Genomic DNA, 18676 nt, shown 5'->3' with positions numbered 1-18676 from the left:
GAATTCCCCTGTTCGTTACATAAACAACAGATTTTTTTTTGTGTAAGGAATAGTAGGGTTCCCCCTATTCTGTCAGTTTTTGCTTTAAGTCAGATCACTTACAAGGGTAAGATTCTGCAGTGCAAGACAACAGGGAAACATACAGCAGAGAGGGCCATCATCACAGTATGATCTCGCCCTCTGCTGATAGAAATTGACTTTGCACATTATTTAAAGATTTGTGTTTGGGCTTTTATGCCTTTATTGATAGGACAGTAGAGTAGACAAGTGATACTTTAAAGGTGATTGTCTTTAGTTGAGCTTATAGCTCCCTCTATCTATATTCGGATAGTCATCGTTAGTGTTCAGGTAAGCCTGTCTCCTAGCTCTTAACTAATCTGCATTTTCAGCTCGGGATTCTTATTTTATCCACTCAGTTAAGAGAACTGTGGAACAGTCTAAAATGTGTCTGGTGATGAGGTTAGGAAAACACATTGATTGAGTGATTGATTGATTGAATACGTTATTAGAAGTTTGCATAGGTAAAGGTAGGCTACAGGACAGTACAGTTCACTGATACCAGATCAACTAAAAGGATAAAGACCATAAGAAAGCTTTTGGGCTAAATTGGGGTCTCTTTTTTTACAAACAACTCATAACATTAAGTGACAGACATTTGGCTCCATGATTCAAATACAATCAAATAAATGTGTAAAATTTTGGACAAAATTATAATAATCTGCGTTCTTTATTATTATTATTGTATTGTTTTGCAGAGAGTGATTGAGTAGGCTGTTAAACGAGTTAGGTAGGTACTCCCTTCTGCTGAGTGCTGTGTTCATGGTCGGAAGAGATTTTAGTGTAACACAGCGAATGGAAGTGACGTATTTCCCGTCAAAGCCTAAACAACACAACGTGTTTTCATGTTGTGAAGAATGTGGACTGATTAAACGAAGCTAAGCTTTGAATTATTAAGTACAAGTTAAATTAAATATGAAATGTTGCTGACATGGACTACGAAGAAACGGTGGGTTGAGATAACGTGCTTCACGTTTGTAATTAACTGAGTAAAGACGATTCATAAAAGTTAGAGATGTGATGTGAGTATCACGAGAGATTGAATTTAAAGCCACACAGGTACACTACAGACATAATATTCAGTGTTCTAAGAGATAGTGCTTTTTGTGGATTACAGGCAGTGGTGGAAAAATTACTCCAATGTTTTACATAAGTAAACGTATCAATACTGCAATATATAAATACTCTGTTACCGCTTGTAGATCTCTCTTGTAGGCTATTTTAAAATGGACAAAATATATATAGGGCTGAAGTAGATAATGTATGTGTTGTCATGATAATCTAAATCTACAAAACTAGTAACTAAAGTGTTCAAATAATTGTAGTGGAGTAGAAGTACAATAGTTGCCTTTGAGATGTAGTGGAGTTGAAGGAAAAGTATTGGAAATTGGAAATATTGCACAATATTCAGTGTTTTAAGAGTATTTTGTGGACTAGAGGCTCCTGTGGATAACGGTGCAGTAGAGTATGTTTTTGTGCTCTGAACGTCAATGGTTATGATAGTGTTTAGATTTCATACAAACAAAAACAGTACAGTACCCGTGGAATCAGAGTTCACCTGATCTATGTGTTGTAATTCATGTTTGAGAATCTTTTGCCCCTTTATTTTTTACCTACCCCTCAATATGATTGACAGAGACAGGGCAATATTAGAGAGGCAACGATTATTATTAGTATAGAATATTGTGGTTTATCTGAATAAAAGGCCTGTTTGACCACTGAACTCCTGTAATAGGCAGAGTGTAGCTGCAAATTGCAACTCTAGATTTTGTTTTAAATTGGTTGAATCTAGGGTTGCAATACCTCCCATAGGCAGCCAATGCATCAAAACAGTTTTTTGCTATCTGATTGTATTAAACGACGTCAAACTCAACAATATTGGGGCTGCATGGAAAGCTTGAAGTATCCTCTTCCTATCTGCAAAGTGTTTGTTTCATAAAAATCCAGCGTATACATGTTATGACAACTTATGAGTTACTAATACTATCTGTCAATAAATCGAGCAGACATGTTTTTTTTTTTCCTAAGTGTTCGGAAGCGCTCGTCATCTATAACGCAACGTCCCGCTGCCTCCTACATTATGTGACATTTAGAACCAGCTGGTACACAGGACCGATGAGTGTCTTCCCACAAGCGCTTCCAAACTCCAGCACTTAGAAAAAATAATCACCTGAACCGAATTTCTTGATAGAAAGTAGCTCATAACATGTCTACGCTGGGTTTTAATGAAACAAACACTTTGCAGATAGAAAGATGATACTTCAAGCTTTCCATAGAGCCGCAATATTGGTGAGTTTGACGTCGTTTAATACAATCAGATAGCAAAAAAACTGTTTTGATGCATTGGCTGCCTATGGGTAGATTCAACCGATTAAAAAACAATCTAGTGTTGCAATTTGCGGCTAGGCAGAGTGCAACATTTTGTGATGAGCCCTGGTATTAAGGATATTGTTGTTGTGCCCCTCTTCAGAGTGAATACAGAGTGCCGTGTGAGCAGTGCTCAGCAGTGGACTGGGGCATCTCAGATGAAGGCAGATACTACTGCATGACCTGCCTTAATGTTATCGAGGTGAGGAACTAGGCCTGTCACAATTATTACATAATCGTTGAAAAATGTTCATATGTTTTCAGACATTTTCAGAAATATTGGAAATAGCAGATCTACAAGATCACAACGCGTCGCGACATGTTGTGAGCTTGTAGATCGGCTATTTCCACTATCAATGTTATTTTTTAAGTATAAAGTGGTCAAACATGTCATGTCTTTGAATATTTAGGTTATGTGTCATATCTGCCATCTGCCATGTGCATTGTGCAACTTCAAAGCCTACAAGCCAAACAGAAATGTAATTGTCAACGACGAAAACACAATTAAATCGTTAATTGCAATTATTTGAGTGACAATCAATCGTCATGTCATAATCGTGACGGCCCTATGAGGAACGCTGAGGACCCATCCAATCTCAACTTACTGCAGAGTGCACTTGTCTACTCTACTCTTAGTGACCATGCCTACCCCTTACACCAGATATGTCTGTTTCCAGTGCCAGTGTGCTACCCTTGTTAATAATCTGCTCTTAAAGGACGATTTTTGATTAATTAAATACTTTATTAGTCATAAATGTAAACACACAAGGTAATGTCTGACATTGAAGGCTAAAATTATAACACAAAAAGTCCTTGTGGTTGACAGTGTCTATTCACAACTTTGGCAACTTTGGTTGCAAGTAGTTGCATGTTACAAGGAGTTGGATTGGTGTGGACTGGCCTTTAGATTTTGCGTATTTTGCTGTAATCATTAAAGGGGAAGACCACCCATTTTCAATATTGAACTGTGTCATTAATATACCTTAGAGGAGTTGTGTGGAAATAGAAAAAAAGTTCCCCCCCTTCTGTGTTGCCTAGAACTGGAGGATTGATTTTGGGGTTTGTATTGTAAAGTACAACTTGATGACACAACTTGATGACATCACACATTGTACAATACAACCCCCAAAATCAGTCCTCCAGTTTTAGGCAACACAGAAGGGGGGGAACTTTTTTTCTATTTCCACACAACTCCTCTAAGGTATATTATTGACATATTTCAATATTGAAAATGGGTGGTCTTCCCCTTTAAATCAATATTTAGCTGTTTGTACCTCTATGAAAATCATGGATGTTTACATTTTGCATATATATATATATATATATATATATGTTACAGTATGTTTGGGTAACTCAGGACGTTCATTGTAAGAGCGCTTGTTTCGTTCACCACACACTAATCACCACCAGATGGCGACGACAGCCCATAGACAGCCATTCACTAGTGCAGGCGCTGACGTCACTCGTTTGCGACTCCCTTTCTTTATTTACTAGCCTAGCTGGGCGGTGTTTAGCCATTAGCTTAGCCATTAGCTTAGCCATTAGCTTACTATGAGCGTTTATCTTGGGCTTGAAAATAAATATAACGATTGCATTCACCACGGCTTCGTAACTCGCGCGGCGCTCCGCCGGCCGCGCGGCCCTGGCCCGCTCTTCGCGGCCACTCGCGCCTGCGGCGCTCGGGGGCGAAGAGCAGGACCAAGGTCCGCTGGCCTTCGCGCCGCTTGCAATGTCGTGGACAATCGATGGGCTCCGCCTGGAGGACGTTGTTGTGGGCGACCGCTTGTTCCGCCCCGTGCGGCACCGCGAGTGCTCCGTTTCTCGGCCGTCCTGTTTCTCTAACATCCGGTGACATATATATATATATATATATATATATATATATATATATTTTATATATTTTATATATATATATATATATATATATATATATATATATATATATATTTTTTTTATCCAAATCATTCTGCATTTTAAAATGTGTTTAAACACAACAATAACATAACGTTGACAAAAAAAACTATTGCACAGTGCAATGTCATGCTTTGGATTAAATTATCTCAAGCAAGATCCAATGGCTTTTATTGCATCTAATTTTAATTACACATTCGTTTCAAAGGTCAATTTCAACACCAAAATACAGTAAATGTTTTTTTCTTTTCTTTTCTTTTCTTTTTTTTATTCTATTCTTCCAGAGAACCAGGGAGGTCGTGGACCCCTCACTCAATTTTGGTTTCGGCAGGATTACCACCATCAGCAAAGCAACTTTTGCACGCCAACAAGCTGGTTAGTCTCACCAGGATGGTATAATAATAATCATAATCGCATAATAACACAATATAATTGGTAACATGACACACAGAGAGAGAGAGAGAGAGAGAGAGAGAGAGAGAGAGAGAGAGAGAGAGAGAGAGAGAGAGAGAGAGAGAGAGAGAGAGAGAGAGAGAGAGAGAGAGAGAGAGAGAGAGAGAGAGAGAGAGAGAGAGAATGTATCTACATATTTACACATAGCATATCCATCTGGTGCTGTAATCACCTGAGGTGAGGTGGCTACTTAATTTTAGCCACAGTTGCCGACATCCTGCACCTTGCAGACAGAAGTACAGGTAAGAGTCAATAACCTAAGAATACAATAAAAATAAATGTAATACTATGCTGCTGGTGCTATATAGCCTATATATATATAAACTCAGCACAAAAAGAAAGGAAACTTGACTTCGGTCCATTATATCTCCCCTTTAATAATACCAATTTGTATAGTGTTTGATATCATCGTTATTATTGATTTGTCACCTTTATAACAAGGTACAGATTGTAAGGATCTGGCATTCGTGGAATGAGCAATACAGCCAAGCATGTGGGTAGCGCCCGATGCTTACAAGCTGTACCTCGTTGGAAAGGTGACGAATAAACTATAAAAATGATATAAAACACAATACAAATTGGTATTATTAAAGGGGAGATATAATGGACCAAATTCAAGTTTCCTTTCTTTTTGTGCTGAGTTTATATATATTGGTATATGGATAGTTGGTATGGAGTTTGGATCATTATATATTACCAGTGGTGTAAAGTAACTAAGTACATTTACTCAAGTAGTACTTAAGTACAGTTTTGAGGTATTTGTACTTTACTATACTATACTATTTTCAAATGATTTGTATTCATTTGAAAACTTGAAATGGGACATTCTGTATAATGAGTACTTTTACTTTTGGTATTGGTAAGTATATTTTGGTGCCAATAATTCTGTACTTTTACTCAAGAACATTTTGAAATCCAGACCTCTACTTGTAAAAGAGTATTTCTACATTGCAGTATTGATGCCTTTACTTATGTAAACACTTGAGTACTTTTTCCACCGCTGGAGTTTAACTTTGGACCATTCTATATCTATACTGTATTTACTGCATGGACACTTATGAAAGTACACACATGCAGCACGCTTACGCCCCCAAGCGGCCACCAATATTTCGACAAGAGCGCGACGCACGTGACGTAACCGGACGTAAACACGCCATGCGTGGAGGACAACACCACGTGTTGCTGTCATGGCCGCTCGCGTGGAGTGGAGTATTCAATAAAAGTTGTTAGAAATCTATGCTACCAGACAGCGAAGAAAGAATTGTTACCACGGATACAACATTGAAGCTGAGAGGACATCATTATAAAGCTGCCTTCTCCGCAGTTGCCGACTTCCACCTAACAGAGAAGCTTTCTGTAAAAATGTCGCCTATTACTACGCATCCAGCGGACACAATATTTAAAAACAAAAATGGAGAAAAGAGGGGAAATATCGAGCCAGTGGAATGTGACACGCCGATCTCTGAACGGGAAACAAAGAAAAAGAAACGCAAAGAAGCCAAACTGAAGCTAAATGAACATCAACAGGAGTCTCAACCCAGGGAGGAGGGCAGCTGCTCTTTAAACGACACACCGAATAAGAGACAGAAGAAAGGAGCCAAGGAGGGAAATGAAGGAGCCGGTAAACAAGATCTAAACGATGACAATGTTTGTAAACAACCGCAGGGTTGTACCAATCCTAAAGACTGTTTAGTGTGTCAAAGAAAACGCAAGGTAAAGAAGAAAAAATGTGAAACTAACCAGGAGGTGCCTGATGTAAATATGGAGCCAGTCGAAGGTGACAAGCCACAGAGCCAAACCAGTGATGGTGTTTCTGCTCCACCAGCCAGTTTAAAGTTAGACACACCAGTGTTGGAGAAAAGAAAGGATGAAAAACGCAAAGAAAAGAAGAAAAACACTGAGACCGGCAGTGCTTTAAATAGTGACAATCTCCAACAGTCAGAATGTGAGGAACTGACATTGGACACACCACCAATAATCAAGAAGAGGAAAAAGGATAAAATGTATGAAGACGGCAAGAAAAAGACAGAGAATAAAGACGACCAGGCTGTAGCTGAGGAACGGAGCACTGATTTGTCTTCATCCCAAATTAACGTTGAGGGATCTGCTCCTAACCCCAATTTGATGTTTGACACACCACAGAAAAAGAAGAGGAAAAAGGATAAAATTCATGAAGATGCCAAGAAAAACACAGACGACCAGGCTGTAGCTGAGGAACGGAGCACTGATTTGTCTTCATACCAAATTAACATTGAGGGGTCTCCTAACCCCAATTTGACGTTTGACACACCACAGAAAAAGAAGAGGAAAAAGGATAAAATTCATGAAGACGGAAAGAAAAACACAGAGAATAAAGATGACCAGGCTGTAGCTGAGGAACGGAGCACTGATTTGTCTTCATCCCAAATTAACGTTGAGGGATCGGCTCCTAACCCCAATTTGACGTTTGACACACCACGGAAAAAGAAGAGGAAAAAGGATAAAGGGAAGTTAAATGATGAAAACACAGAGCCAGTGGAAGGCAACAAGCCACAGGCCCAAATCAGTGATGGTGGTTCAACTCCACTAGTCGGTATAATGTTGGTCACGCCAACGTCAAAGAAAAAGGATAACAAACTCAAAGAAAAGCAGCAAAACACAGAGACTGGCAATGCTTTAAATACTGAACATCTCCAACAGTCAGAATGTGGTGAACCCAGTTTGACACTGGACACGCCACCGATCAAGAAGCGGAAAAAGGATAAACGGAGTGAAGACTCTGAGAAAAACAAAGAGAAAAAAGACAACAAGGATGTAGCCGAGGAACGGAGCACTGATTTGTCGTCTCCGAACGTCGGTGTGACGTCTGACACACCGTCACAGAAACGGAAGGATAAAAAAGTCAAGAAGAAAGAATTAGAAAGCAACCAAAATCTGAATGAAGAGAATCTGGAGCATCTGTCCTCCCAGACCAGAGATGTCAGTCCTCCTCCTGTCACCACTGCAATGCTCCACTCTCCAACACAGAAGAAAAAGAAAAAGAAGAAACGTGAAGCCAAGAACCAAGAGTTAAATGATGATCTGGAGTCAACCGGGCGTGAAGCTCCACCTGGGGAGACATCTGATGTAACTTTGTTGAAGAAAAAGAGTGATAAAACCTCAAAGAAAAATAAAACAAAGACAGATGAAACATCAAAGGAGAAGAAGTCTATCTCCTGGTCAGACTTATTTTCCGTCCACGAGTTTCCTCTAGCAAAACGTGAGGATGCTGATTTGAATTAACTGACTACTTAATTAAGTAATTAATGGTTATTGCAGTCACGCCCCCCCCCCCCCCCCCCAAACAAAAACCCACATCAACTAAAACATTGAAATTAGTCATACAACTTGGAACGAAGATGTTTATGATTTATTTGCTACAGAAGTGATTTTGTAGTATATTGTTGCATGCATTATACTTTATTAGCTATGTAATCGGAATACTAAGTCTAACATTTATAACACAAAGATGTACATTTTTTGTTTAAATAGTGTTGTTTAAAACAAAACACTGCACCCAAACAACCACAGACTTAAGATTTATTGAAATCGGAATCAGGAGAGTGTAAAATATCTGTCTGAAACAACGCAATTTGTTCATGTGTTTCAGAAACTGGCCCACGGAAACGGTGGATGGTCTGTGAGGGCTTTCAGTTCATCCTGAAGCATCAAGCTGAAGCTCTGCTGAAGCTCGGAGTGAATCCCTATTTTAAGGTTTTACAGTTTGACATTCTGACTGTCTTATCATTCTGTGTACTTGTTAATCTCCCTGCCTGTCTGTAATTCTGACAGATTCATGTTCTCCAAAGCAACTTAGAATATAAGAAACCATAAAAAGAGTCTGTTTATTTCAAATCGCTCTGTAAATGACTTGTTACTTAATGTTTTAATCTAGGATGTGTTGTGTCAGCTGTGGAGGATGTACCTGCAGTCCAGTCGACAGGCGTACACAAACAATCCCATACGGCATTCACACTTGAAACGGGTGATGGTGAGTGATATGGTATTTCCACCAGTGTGATAATGTTTTGGACTCTTGTTTTTATACCCATATACATTCTCATAAAACAACGTGATGCGCTGTGGGCTTGTGGATTAGCTATTTTTGGTTAAAAAGATTAGTTGTAGATGGAGACCTGTCATCTAAGAATATCGGGTTGAAGTGGTTAATTAATCTATCAGAGGTTATGCAGTATGATGTCAGAGTACATAACCTGTTATCTTTGTTGAATTGTGTCTTTTGTCCCTTAGCGGTCTCAGAGCAATGATGCCACTATGGACTCATCCTTCCAGTCCAGCGACGAGGACAGACGCACAGACATGTTCTCAGACACAGGAGAGACCTCAGGTTGGAACACACAGGTTCTGATCCCTGACGTGATACATGTTTTCATTAGACTGACACTTCTGTAAAACTAGAGAGGTTCATGTGTAGGGCTGTCACAATTATGACATAATCGTCTGATCGTGATTATTTGACATTATCGCAATTATTTTGTCATAATCGTCATAATCGTGAATGTTGAAAAATGTCAGAAATAGTGGAAATAGCAGATCTACAAGCTCACAACGCGTCGCATCGCGACGCGTTGTGAGCTTGTAGATCGGCTATTTCCACTATCAATGTTATTTTTTAAGTAGTAAGTTGTCAAATATGTCATTCATTTCTTTGTGTATTTAGGTTTTGTGTCGTATCTGCCATGTACAACTTCAAAGCCTAAAAGCCAAACAGAAATGTAATTGTCAATGACAAAAACACAATTAAATCGTTAATCGCCAATTATTTGAGTGACAATTAATCGTCATGTAAAATGTCATATTGTGACAGCCCTATTCATGTGCTCAGTGGAGTGAGTGCATACTGTGTCTGCACCTGGAAATGGAAATATGTGGCTATCAACTGTATATGACATAGGGTTGGCCGTGGACATATACACACACACACTCACACACACACAGACAGACACAAACTGGTGGAGATTGCCTAGGGGTTCGAGATGTGGGCTTGTGATAAGAAGGTTGTTGGTTCAAAACCTGCACCATGTTTTGAAAATTCTAGAAAGGTGGTTAACGTCCTCCATTTCTCTTTCAGGTTCTTTTCCCAATATTCTATTTTTTTATGATGTGGCTGCTCCTTCTCTTACAGGAGAAGAGACGGAAGAGAGTGATTGCGAGTCTGTGATTTCGGGTTCCTTCGATGTAGCCAAGTACCTGACCCCGTCGATGAAAAGAGGCGGGAGTCTCTTGAGCATGCGTAAGACACTGGCCCTCTGTTACCTCGCCCTTGTATGGTGTAGGGAGGGCATCACGTTGTCTGAACTACTCAGGTTGGTACCATGCATTAAACACCCATGTAACTTACAACTTAATTTATTAATAACAAGTCTCAGGTTTTTTTATTCTGTAGTTCAGGAATTGTCCATGGTGCTAGGACTGCCCCAAAACCCCTTTTATAACCATTGGATATTCTGCACATGTCATGTTCCTAGTAAATATCTGATTACTAGTTCTAAATAAATAAGCCAATAAATCAAATCAAGTTTTTTTTTTGTAGTGAGACTATCTCTGCAGAAGTCAGCACTTCATGGCAAAATACATCACTCTGGAGACACCCTGAGACTCGCTTAACGTTGTACTAGTTTTAACTTATGAAGCGCAAGGGTCATTTAGCATAGATAACATGAGAAATGTCATTACTTAAAGGACCAGGTCACCTCTGGGACAACCAGATCTTATTTTATTGTTGTTTGGGACACGATCAATTCTAAGTACTTTTTTGTGTTCAATCTGTGTTTCTAGATATTTTAGTATTTCAGCATGCTACAACTGGTCATATGATGCAAAATGCATCATATGACCAGTTGTAGCATGCTACAAGCATGCTGAAATCCTAAAATATCTAAAAACACAGATTGAACACAAAAAAGTACTTAGGATTGTGTTGATCGTGTCCCAAACAACAATAAAATAAGATCTGGTTGTCCCAGAGGTGACCCGGTCTTAACTGTTCTGTCTGTGATGTCATTGAACAAACTTTGTATACACACAGTTTGTATTGTGTTCTGTCTACAGGTTTGTCAGTGAAGGTCACATCCCCTATGTGAACGCACATGACCTTTTTCCAGAAGACATGAAACCCACCGGCAGAGATACTCTACTCTTCAGGGCGTCGGTGAGTGTTCTGCACAAACAACCACAGGGTTAGCATCCTGTAACCAGAAGGTCTGTCCCCTCGAAAGTAGACTCTGCTACAATGTGCATGTCATCACAAAAGGCACATTTTCCTTCAGGTGTTTGGCTGCATTTTACGTGAAAGCCCCCTGTACCCCTTGACACTTGGCCCGGGCTCCTCCTCCCAACTGTCCCTGTTGGGAGGAGCTATTTTATTGTTTATTGTATTATTGGAGCCACATGGACACTACCAGAGACCATTTATGACATCATTTGGGGTGCAGGTTTTGTGTGCAGGTGGGTTTCAGTGGTAGAGCTGTGTGTGTGTGTGTGTGTGTGTGTGTGTGTGTGTGTGTGTGTGTGTGTGTGTGTGTGTGTGTGTGTGTGTGTGTGTGTGTGTGTGTGTGTGTGTGTGTGTGTGTGTGTGTGTGTGTGTGTGTGTGTGTGTGTGTGTGTGTGTGTGTGTGTGTGTGTGTGTGTGTGTGTGTGCGTCTGTCTGCGTGTGTGTGTGCGTTTGTTCTCCAGTCCATTCCTCTCTATAAGGATGTGCATAAAGAAGCCCAGACCCTGGCTATATACTTGGCCCTGCCCCGCTTCCCTCCAATCAGCAGTCAGTGTCTGCTGCACCCTGCAGTGCTCAGTCTGAGATACCTCGCACACATCAACCTGCCTGGTAAACACACAAACACTCCAGATCACTGGTTCCTAAGCACTCGGTCGGAACCTATTTGTGGGTCGCGGACAATTTTTTTTATGGGTTCCTTAATTTTTGTTTCCTACATTTTGTTTTTAATATTACATACCCAAAAAAGCTAAGATTTCCATGTATAAAAAAAAATGCAATGATTTTTCTAAGTAATCTCATTAATAAATAAAATAAAAATCAAAGAAATTCCTTAAATTAGAAAACAAATGTTTAACAAGTAGTGAGAATAGCCACTCTACAAGCTCACAGTGCGACACGTTTTGAGCTTGTAGATCTGCTGTTTTCACTAGTTCGGGTCCCGTTCAAACGTCTAATTTCTCTTTCGGGTCACAAGCTTAAAAGTTTGGGAACTTATATCTGTCCCCAGACCTGCTGTATCAGTCAGTGCATAAAGTCGAATGCTGTTGTGTCTGACCCCAGATCAGCTGTATGAGTGGGTGTGTAAAATGTATTGAAGTTAGTTCTGTCTCCAGATCAGCTGTATGAGTGGGTGTGTAAAATGTATTGAAGTTAGTTCTGTCTCCAGATCAGCTGTATGAGTGGGTGTGCTGGGTGATGGAGAAGGCCGGTTTATCAGAAGAGTCCATCAACACCTTGGATCCTATGAACGCTCCTCTTCCTCGCTACGACTTGCAGACTGCTGCCGCCATCATCGTCACAATGAAACTGCTCTTTGGTTTCAACGACCACACAGAATGGTAACATGCTTTCTACACATACACTTTTAACCCATTTAGGCCTAGAATTATTGAATGCTTTATGCCTCATTCACACTACAGATATATAGTTGAACGTTTAGCTTGGTAATTCAATGTAATCTCAATGGAAACCAGCTTTAAAGATACAGGAGACGCTCCAAGCAAAGCTTTGAAAGCTTTAAAGCTGGTTTCCATTGAGATTACATTGAATTACCAAGCTAAACGTTCAACTATATATCTGTAGTGTGAATGAGGCATTAGCTATTGAAAAATAGCAGATAGCGCGGCACTCGGTGCCGCGCTGCGAGCTTGTAGATCTGCTATTTTTGAAAAAGTCGTGAAAATGTGTGCAAATCTTTGAATATATGTATTTTCAAAGCGAACGTTTGTAACTCAAATTTTGCTTCTGGGTGGTCCCTGGAACTAAATATTTTGAGATGGGGTCCGTGGCCAAATACATATCATTTTGGGGGTCCTTCACATGAAAAGGTTTGAGAACCACTGACATAGTAGTCTCTCAAGAACAGACTAACTGACTGGCCAGATTGCTGACATAGAAACATAGGTTTTTCAAAAAACCTTAGAAGGATTCAAAAGACACTTATAGAATCGGGGTCAAAATTAAAATTTTCACTTTTTTTCCCCTCAAAAATAGCAGATCTACAAGCTTGCAGCTCGGCACTCGGTGCCGCACTGTGAGCTTGTATATCTGCTATTTTTCAATAGTTAAAGCATAAAATAATAATACACTATAATGTGTACCCGTTAGAACATCCTGTCAGCATTTCACATTTTAGTTAGCAGCGTTGATGCTCTAACTAAACTCTTTACCTGGTTTATACTACACTTGCCAAGCCTTGCATTGAGTTGTCTGTTAATGAGGTTGGGTTTGTAAATGATTACAAATTGATTGATGAATGAGAATATCAAGGTATTAAGTGAATCAGGCCATATTTCAATTATCTGTACTGTTTTTACTCCGCAATCATGATTCATGTTTGTCTTTCAGGGTTGTATCCAACAAGGCAGGGGACAAGGATAAACAGCACCCAGGTACAGTAGGTTTTGTTGGATGTTACTTTACTTTGTTAGATTACTGGCATTCACCGATTCCATGCTGTGACATAACTCATATAACAACACATTTCAGTTGTGAGATTCATTTATTTATTTTTACCTAGTCAACTTGATTCTACTTGCATTACGCAAATGGAATCTATTTCACTTGTACAGTCAATAACTTGGTTATTAATTAGTTCCTGATGGTTTGTGCAATTGCTCAGAATGTATTTATTTATCATTTATAATAAATAGTTTACAAGATTTCACAGTATTTGGCCTGGAACCAGACAAATACAGCGGTGCAAAAGAACAGAATTGCCCTCAGGCAGTGTGATATAGTCTGGCTATGCAAGGCTAGTATAGGGGGCCCATCATGACACAGTCACCCTGATGACAATTGTCTGCAGTGTATTCACATCACCTTTTGGTGTCGCCTCAGCTCGATTGGAACCTTGACAGAGGTTATGTTTAAAAAGTAGCAGATACTTTGACCCAACTGAAAAAAAGGCAAGGCAAGTTGAGCCAGTACCATGCTGCAGGAAAGCACCTTTTGATTATTGGATCTAGTCTGTTTTGAATTTCCACCACAGTGAAAACACAGTTACTTTAAACTCGTGGCACATTGTACTTTGTGAAGTTTCAGTCTGTAACTTTATTTCTATCTGTGCTGGTTAACAGAGCAGAATACTTTTAACTTGAGGAGGTGGTACAGACTTTTACAGACTGCCCTGACTAGAGCCACACACGCACGGAATCGGTTCACTGCTAGGTAAGACTTGTTGGGAGATGATGATAATAATATTAGTAATATTAATAATTGCCACGTTAAGAAAAACAAATAAGTGTTTTGTTAAATGTCAATCTGTAAAATTGTGATTTTTGTATGTGATAAAAGAAGGTCTTATGGCTCTAGGAAATATTTGTCAGTTTATTACCAAACTATTTCAGTGCATGTTTTCTCCTCTGTTACAGAAAACAGTGGACACACAAAAAAGCTCTTCTTAGAGGAAAGAGTGACTCAATTGTTCTGAAACATAGAAGTAAGTGCATTACATTTTGAGCTACATTCTATGAAAAAGGCTTTTTACAAATTAGTATATACTGTATCCTGCCAAACGCCAGTAAGAAGAATAAGTATACTGACATCATGTAACTATGGTTTCATACCTATGTGTCCAGGAGTGGTAGAGCAGCTTCAGGCTTCCTTTGAGAATGTTTCAGGCCGGCCCACGGGGCCCCAGCCCTCCTCTCCCTCCACCTTCATCTTCCGCTGGGGCGGCGAGGAAGATGAGGATAGGTCAGACGGGCCGAGTCTTCACGAGCAGAGCCTGAACTGTGTGTCAGCTCTGAGGAAAGGAGTACGGACACTCTTGAACACAAACTACTGGCACGCCGACATCAGAGACTGTAAGAAAAGGTGAGTGAAACACAGTCTGAATCAGATTATAATATGATAGGAGTGGAGTGGGGGCAGCAATTTCCACACCCTCCCTCCACCCTGTAATCACGCCGCTCTAAGTTTGATTACCTACCCGTGCTTTTTACCTGGTCAGGCCAGGGGTGACATAAATGCCTTTCACACATGCACTATTGCGTGTACGTTTTCCAGACTTGAAACGGTAAGTAGCAAATGTCCGACTCAGTAGGACCTGACATGCAAAAGACTTTACGCTGGTCTATGTAATGTCCGATTGAGCCAGTGGGCATGTTGATGACGCTACTGTAGCTTTAGGTTTTTTAGTGTTTGAGTTGGAACGATTCTACGATTCAAACTTCTGTGACAACACAAACAATGCCTCTTTCGCACCCTTGTTATAAACATTTGAGCATGTGAAATAAACGTGCGCATGTATTCAATAATGGTTTGATCTTTACCATCATTATAGTGGTTTGTTGAGCATGGGTTGTACTGTATAAATTACTAAACATATTTCATGTATTCAATAATGGTTTGATCTTTACCATCATTATAGTGGTTTGTTGAGCATGGGTTGTACTGTATAAATTACTAAACATATTTCATGTATCGAATATTAGAGGTGAAAATAAAATGAGCTTCATGTTCTGAGGAAGGCAATCCACTCACGCTGTAGCAGTAGCTATTGTGCAACTACTACCCAGACTACCAGAAAACCCTGACTTGTCTGACTCTAAACATATAAACAAAGGACAAATAAACAAAGGAAATGTTTTCCCCATTTCTAATATACGGTCTATGGCAGTTAAATGAAATTTATGAATAAATATGTTGCCTATTATGTTGGCCAACTACTTAAACTGGTGTGCTATGTTGCTAGAGCAACGTGTCAGCTAAACTTTCAGCCTGTGTAGAATGCAGGCGCAACATGGTTTTGATCGCCAGCTGATTCAATAATGATTTAGCACGTATGAACTAAACTCTGTCATTTCTAGGTTGTTATTCAATTTCTGCAGTAATATATAGTAAAGTCACGTTTGTTCCAAATATAGTATCATTCAATTACTGTAAGAACAATGCTGTGTTAGTTATCAGTGTGTCTGTGTTGTCATCATTGATAATTATCGTTGAGACGATACAATGTCTCCATGATATGCCTTTTCAGAGGTATCGTATATATCGTGATACAATTGAGGGAGTCTTGTAAAAAATCCTGTTTAATCGTTAATACAGAGATTCATTGCAGAATTCAATTTAAACCTGCATTTTGGTCAAAATCATCAGTTGTCAAACTTTAAAATGTCAAGGTCTCCACTTAACTCTGACAGTATACAAATGCGGGTCCATTTGGTTTCATTTGTATACTGTCAGAGTTATATACTTCAATAAAGTAAAGAGTTATATACTTCAATAAAGTAGAGTTCAATTTAGACCTCCCAAAAGGAACCCAGAGAGTCTAGTTTTTGTCAAGTAACTTGAAAAATAACCATAAAAACCAACATGAAAAAGAATTGTAAGAAAATATCGTGATATTGTATTTTTCCATATCGCCCACCCCTATAGGTTAAGTTGTAAGAGCCACTATAAGGAGCTGGAGGCGTCCGGGCTTCCTAGAAGCTACGTTTGGCTGCTGGAGCTCTTCTCCTTCCTGCTGGAGGTGAGAGCAGCCACCCTACATGAAGAGGTGAAGACCGTGGAGAGGAAGCTCTTTAAACACCGGATCAAAACCAAGAGGAGCCTCAGGCACAGGAGATGGAGGCACTGGTGGAGAACTAGAGGACAGCAAATCAAAGTGTGAGGAAGATGAGCAAGGCCCTACTGAGCTTCCACTTTCAGTGACTGCGAAGTGGCTTCAAACCCATGTTTCATTACAGATGTGTCACACTCGCACAGCAACACTCATTCAATCATGGACTGAGAGACACCCAGTGGGGTTTCTAGGATCAGCATATTGATATCTAGGTGAGAGTTGTGACTTAACAGAGAAGGTTGCATTGTGAGTAATGGAACTGCATTAACTTTTTTGCTGCCATTTTAAACAAGCTGAACTAAGCAGCAGCCATATTGTCCTTACCTTTTAACGTGGCCTACCCTTTATCGTGCACACATCGTGCACGATCTGTGCGTGACTCATGTAGTAGACGTGTAGACTCGATGACGGCTTTCGAATAAAAAAAAACCCCATTGAAATAGACATTTCCGTTGCCAGGCTGTATCCGCCACTGTTTACATAAAAAAACATTAGAAACAGCCAGCTGTGCGCTATGGTAACGCGTGGACATGTTCGCACACAAAGCGCACGATATGTACGGGGATCATAATCCAGGCGTGTAAAGACTGGATCAAAGTTTCCAAACCCAAAAATCGGATTAAAAAACTAGCTTTCCATCGCCGAGTAGCTTCCTCTTCCTCTCTGTTACAATGTAAACCAATGATGGCGGGACTATGGCCCAGGCTCAGACCGGATACGGAAACCTAGATCCGGTCAAAACCGGAAATGCGCCAGGATACAGTTAGGAGGCGGGCCTAAAGAGTCCGAATCGACGATAAACAGTGATCATACTTTTAATTGTTTCATAATGATTAAAGCTAATTAAATTTCCGGGATCTACGGGCATGGCAGGGCGGTACAGCGGGAAATCTCCGGTTTCGACGGGGATAGCAGAAAATGAGTTAAGAACTACTTAAGGGAGAAAGGAGGACAGTTGTTTGAATTCTGACATGTAGTGTGTTCACATATTAATGTACATGTTTGTTCTACAAACTCTGACATTAATTAATTGTAAATAGTGAATTAAATGAGGACAAGGAAAGCAGATCAACCACTTAAACCCTATATACCTGACTGGTCCTCTGGAGTCGAGCTTTTACATACATTTTCAGTGAATGTGCGCCTCATAAATGTGACGCGAGGGTTCATGTGGTTACAAAACCATTGTTTGTACAGAAAAGGATAACTTACTTTCTACATATTGTTCAAATGGAAATTATTTTTTAGTAACATTTTCAATAAATCTTTGTGCTCCTTAATTCATATTTTGTTCATTCCATGTGCTTGGTGCATAGAAAGAGAAAGCAGTTAGATGTAACAAACTTGATGTAAGTTGATCGTTTTCCCAGTGATGGCTTAACCACTTATAAATAAACAATCTACAAGGTAATTAGTACACCCCCTGGACATGACGCTAGTATGTCGCAGGGACTCAGGGAGGCATTGGGTACCAAATTTGTTAGTCTTTGGTATGACTGCCCGAGAGGCACCGGCTAGGCGGCTACTAGTAGTTTTGGCTCTGTGGGGGTGCCAAGTGCTTCTGGCTAAAGGAAATAATCTCCATAAAGCTTGTCAACCCACGGAAGTGCTCTAAAATCCCTGGGTAGATGGCTGTGTTGACTCTGAACTTGATAAAACACAGTGGACCAACACCAGCAATACAATGCAATGCTGGTTCTGCCCACACTTTCTTTTATCAAGTTCAGAGTCCACACTGCCATCTATCATTTTGGAGCACTTTGTGCTTTCGTAGGTTGACAAGCTTTATTGAGATGATGGTTTTCTTTAGCCAGAAGCACTTGCCCACAGAGCCAAAATGACTAGTAACTGGTGTACTGACCATGGTATTACTGGGCTTAACTGACCAGCACCCACAGAGAATCTGTGTTGTTGTCAAGAGGAAGATGAGACACCAGACCTGCATTTCAGTTCATATTGAGGTACTAATTTATTGGAGTATTTACATTATTGGGTACTTTATACTTCTGCTCCACTACACCTCAGAGGCAAATATTGTACTTTTTAAACCACTACAATTACGTGAT

General features: G+C 40.0%; 1 protein-coding gene across 5 annotated transcripts; it reads left to right on the top strand.

The window, feature by feature from the left end:
* The first annotated feature begins 871 nt into the window (after positions 1-871).
* On the top strand, positions 872-17830 carry taf1b (TATA box binding protein (Tbp)-associated factor, RNA polymerase I, B). 5 transcript variants are annotated; one of them, XM_080729640.1, is made up of 15 exons: positions 872-1006; positions 2528-2626; positions 4620-4710; positions 8417-8520; positions 8702-8797; positions 9058-9154; positions 9953-10133; positions 10879-10978; positions 11503-11650; positions 12210-12381; positions 13391-13434; positions 14122-14212; positions 14416-14483; positions 14623-14860; positions 16424-17830. In XM_080729640.1, the coding sequence occupies exons 1-15, from the start codon at positions 989-991 to the stop codon at positions 16656-16658; spliced, it is 1782 nt and encodes a 593-aa protein (XP_080585766.1). In that variant the 5' UTR covers positions 872-988; the 3' UTR covers positions 16659-17830. The 5 variants fall into 5 exon arrangements, with proteins under 5 accessions (XP_080585766.1, XP_080585767.1, XP_080585763.1 ...); XM_080729641.1 differs by having other exon boundaries at positions 969-1079; XM_080729637.1 differs by lacking the exons at positions 872-1006; positions 2528-2626; positions 4620-4710 and adding an exon at positions 5984-8026.
* Positions 17831-18676: the final 846 nt, after the last annotated feature.

Source organism: Nannobrachium achirus (assembly GCF_963921795.1).
Source record: "Nannobrachium achirus genome assembly, chromosome: 7".
NCBI lineage: Eukaryota > Metazoa > Chordata > Actinopteri > Myctophiformes > Myctophidae > Nannobrachium > Nannobrachium achirus.
Note: the sequence above shows the minus strand (reverse complement) of the source record. Positions and strands in the feature narration are given on the sequence as shown.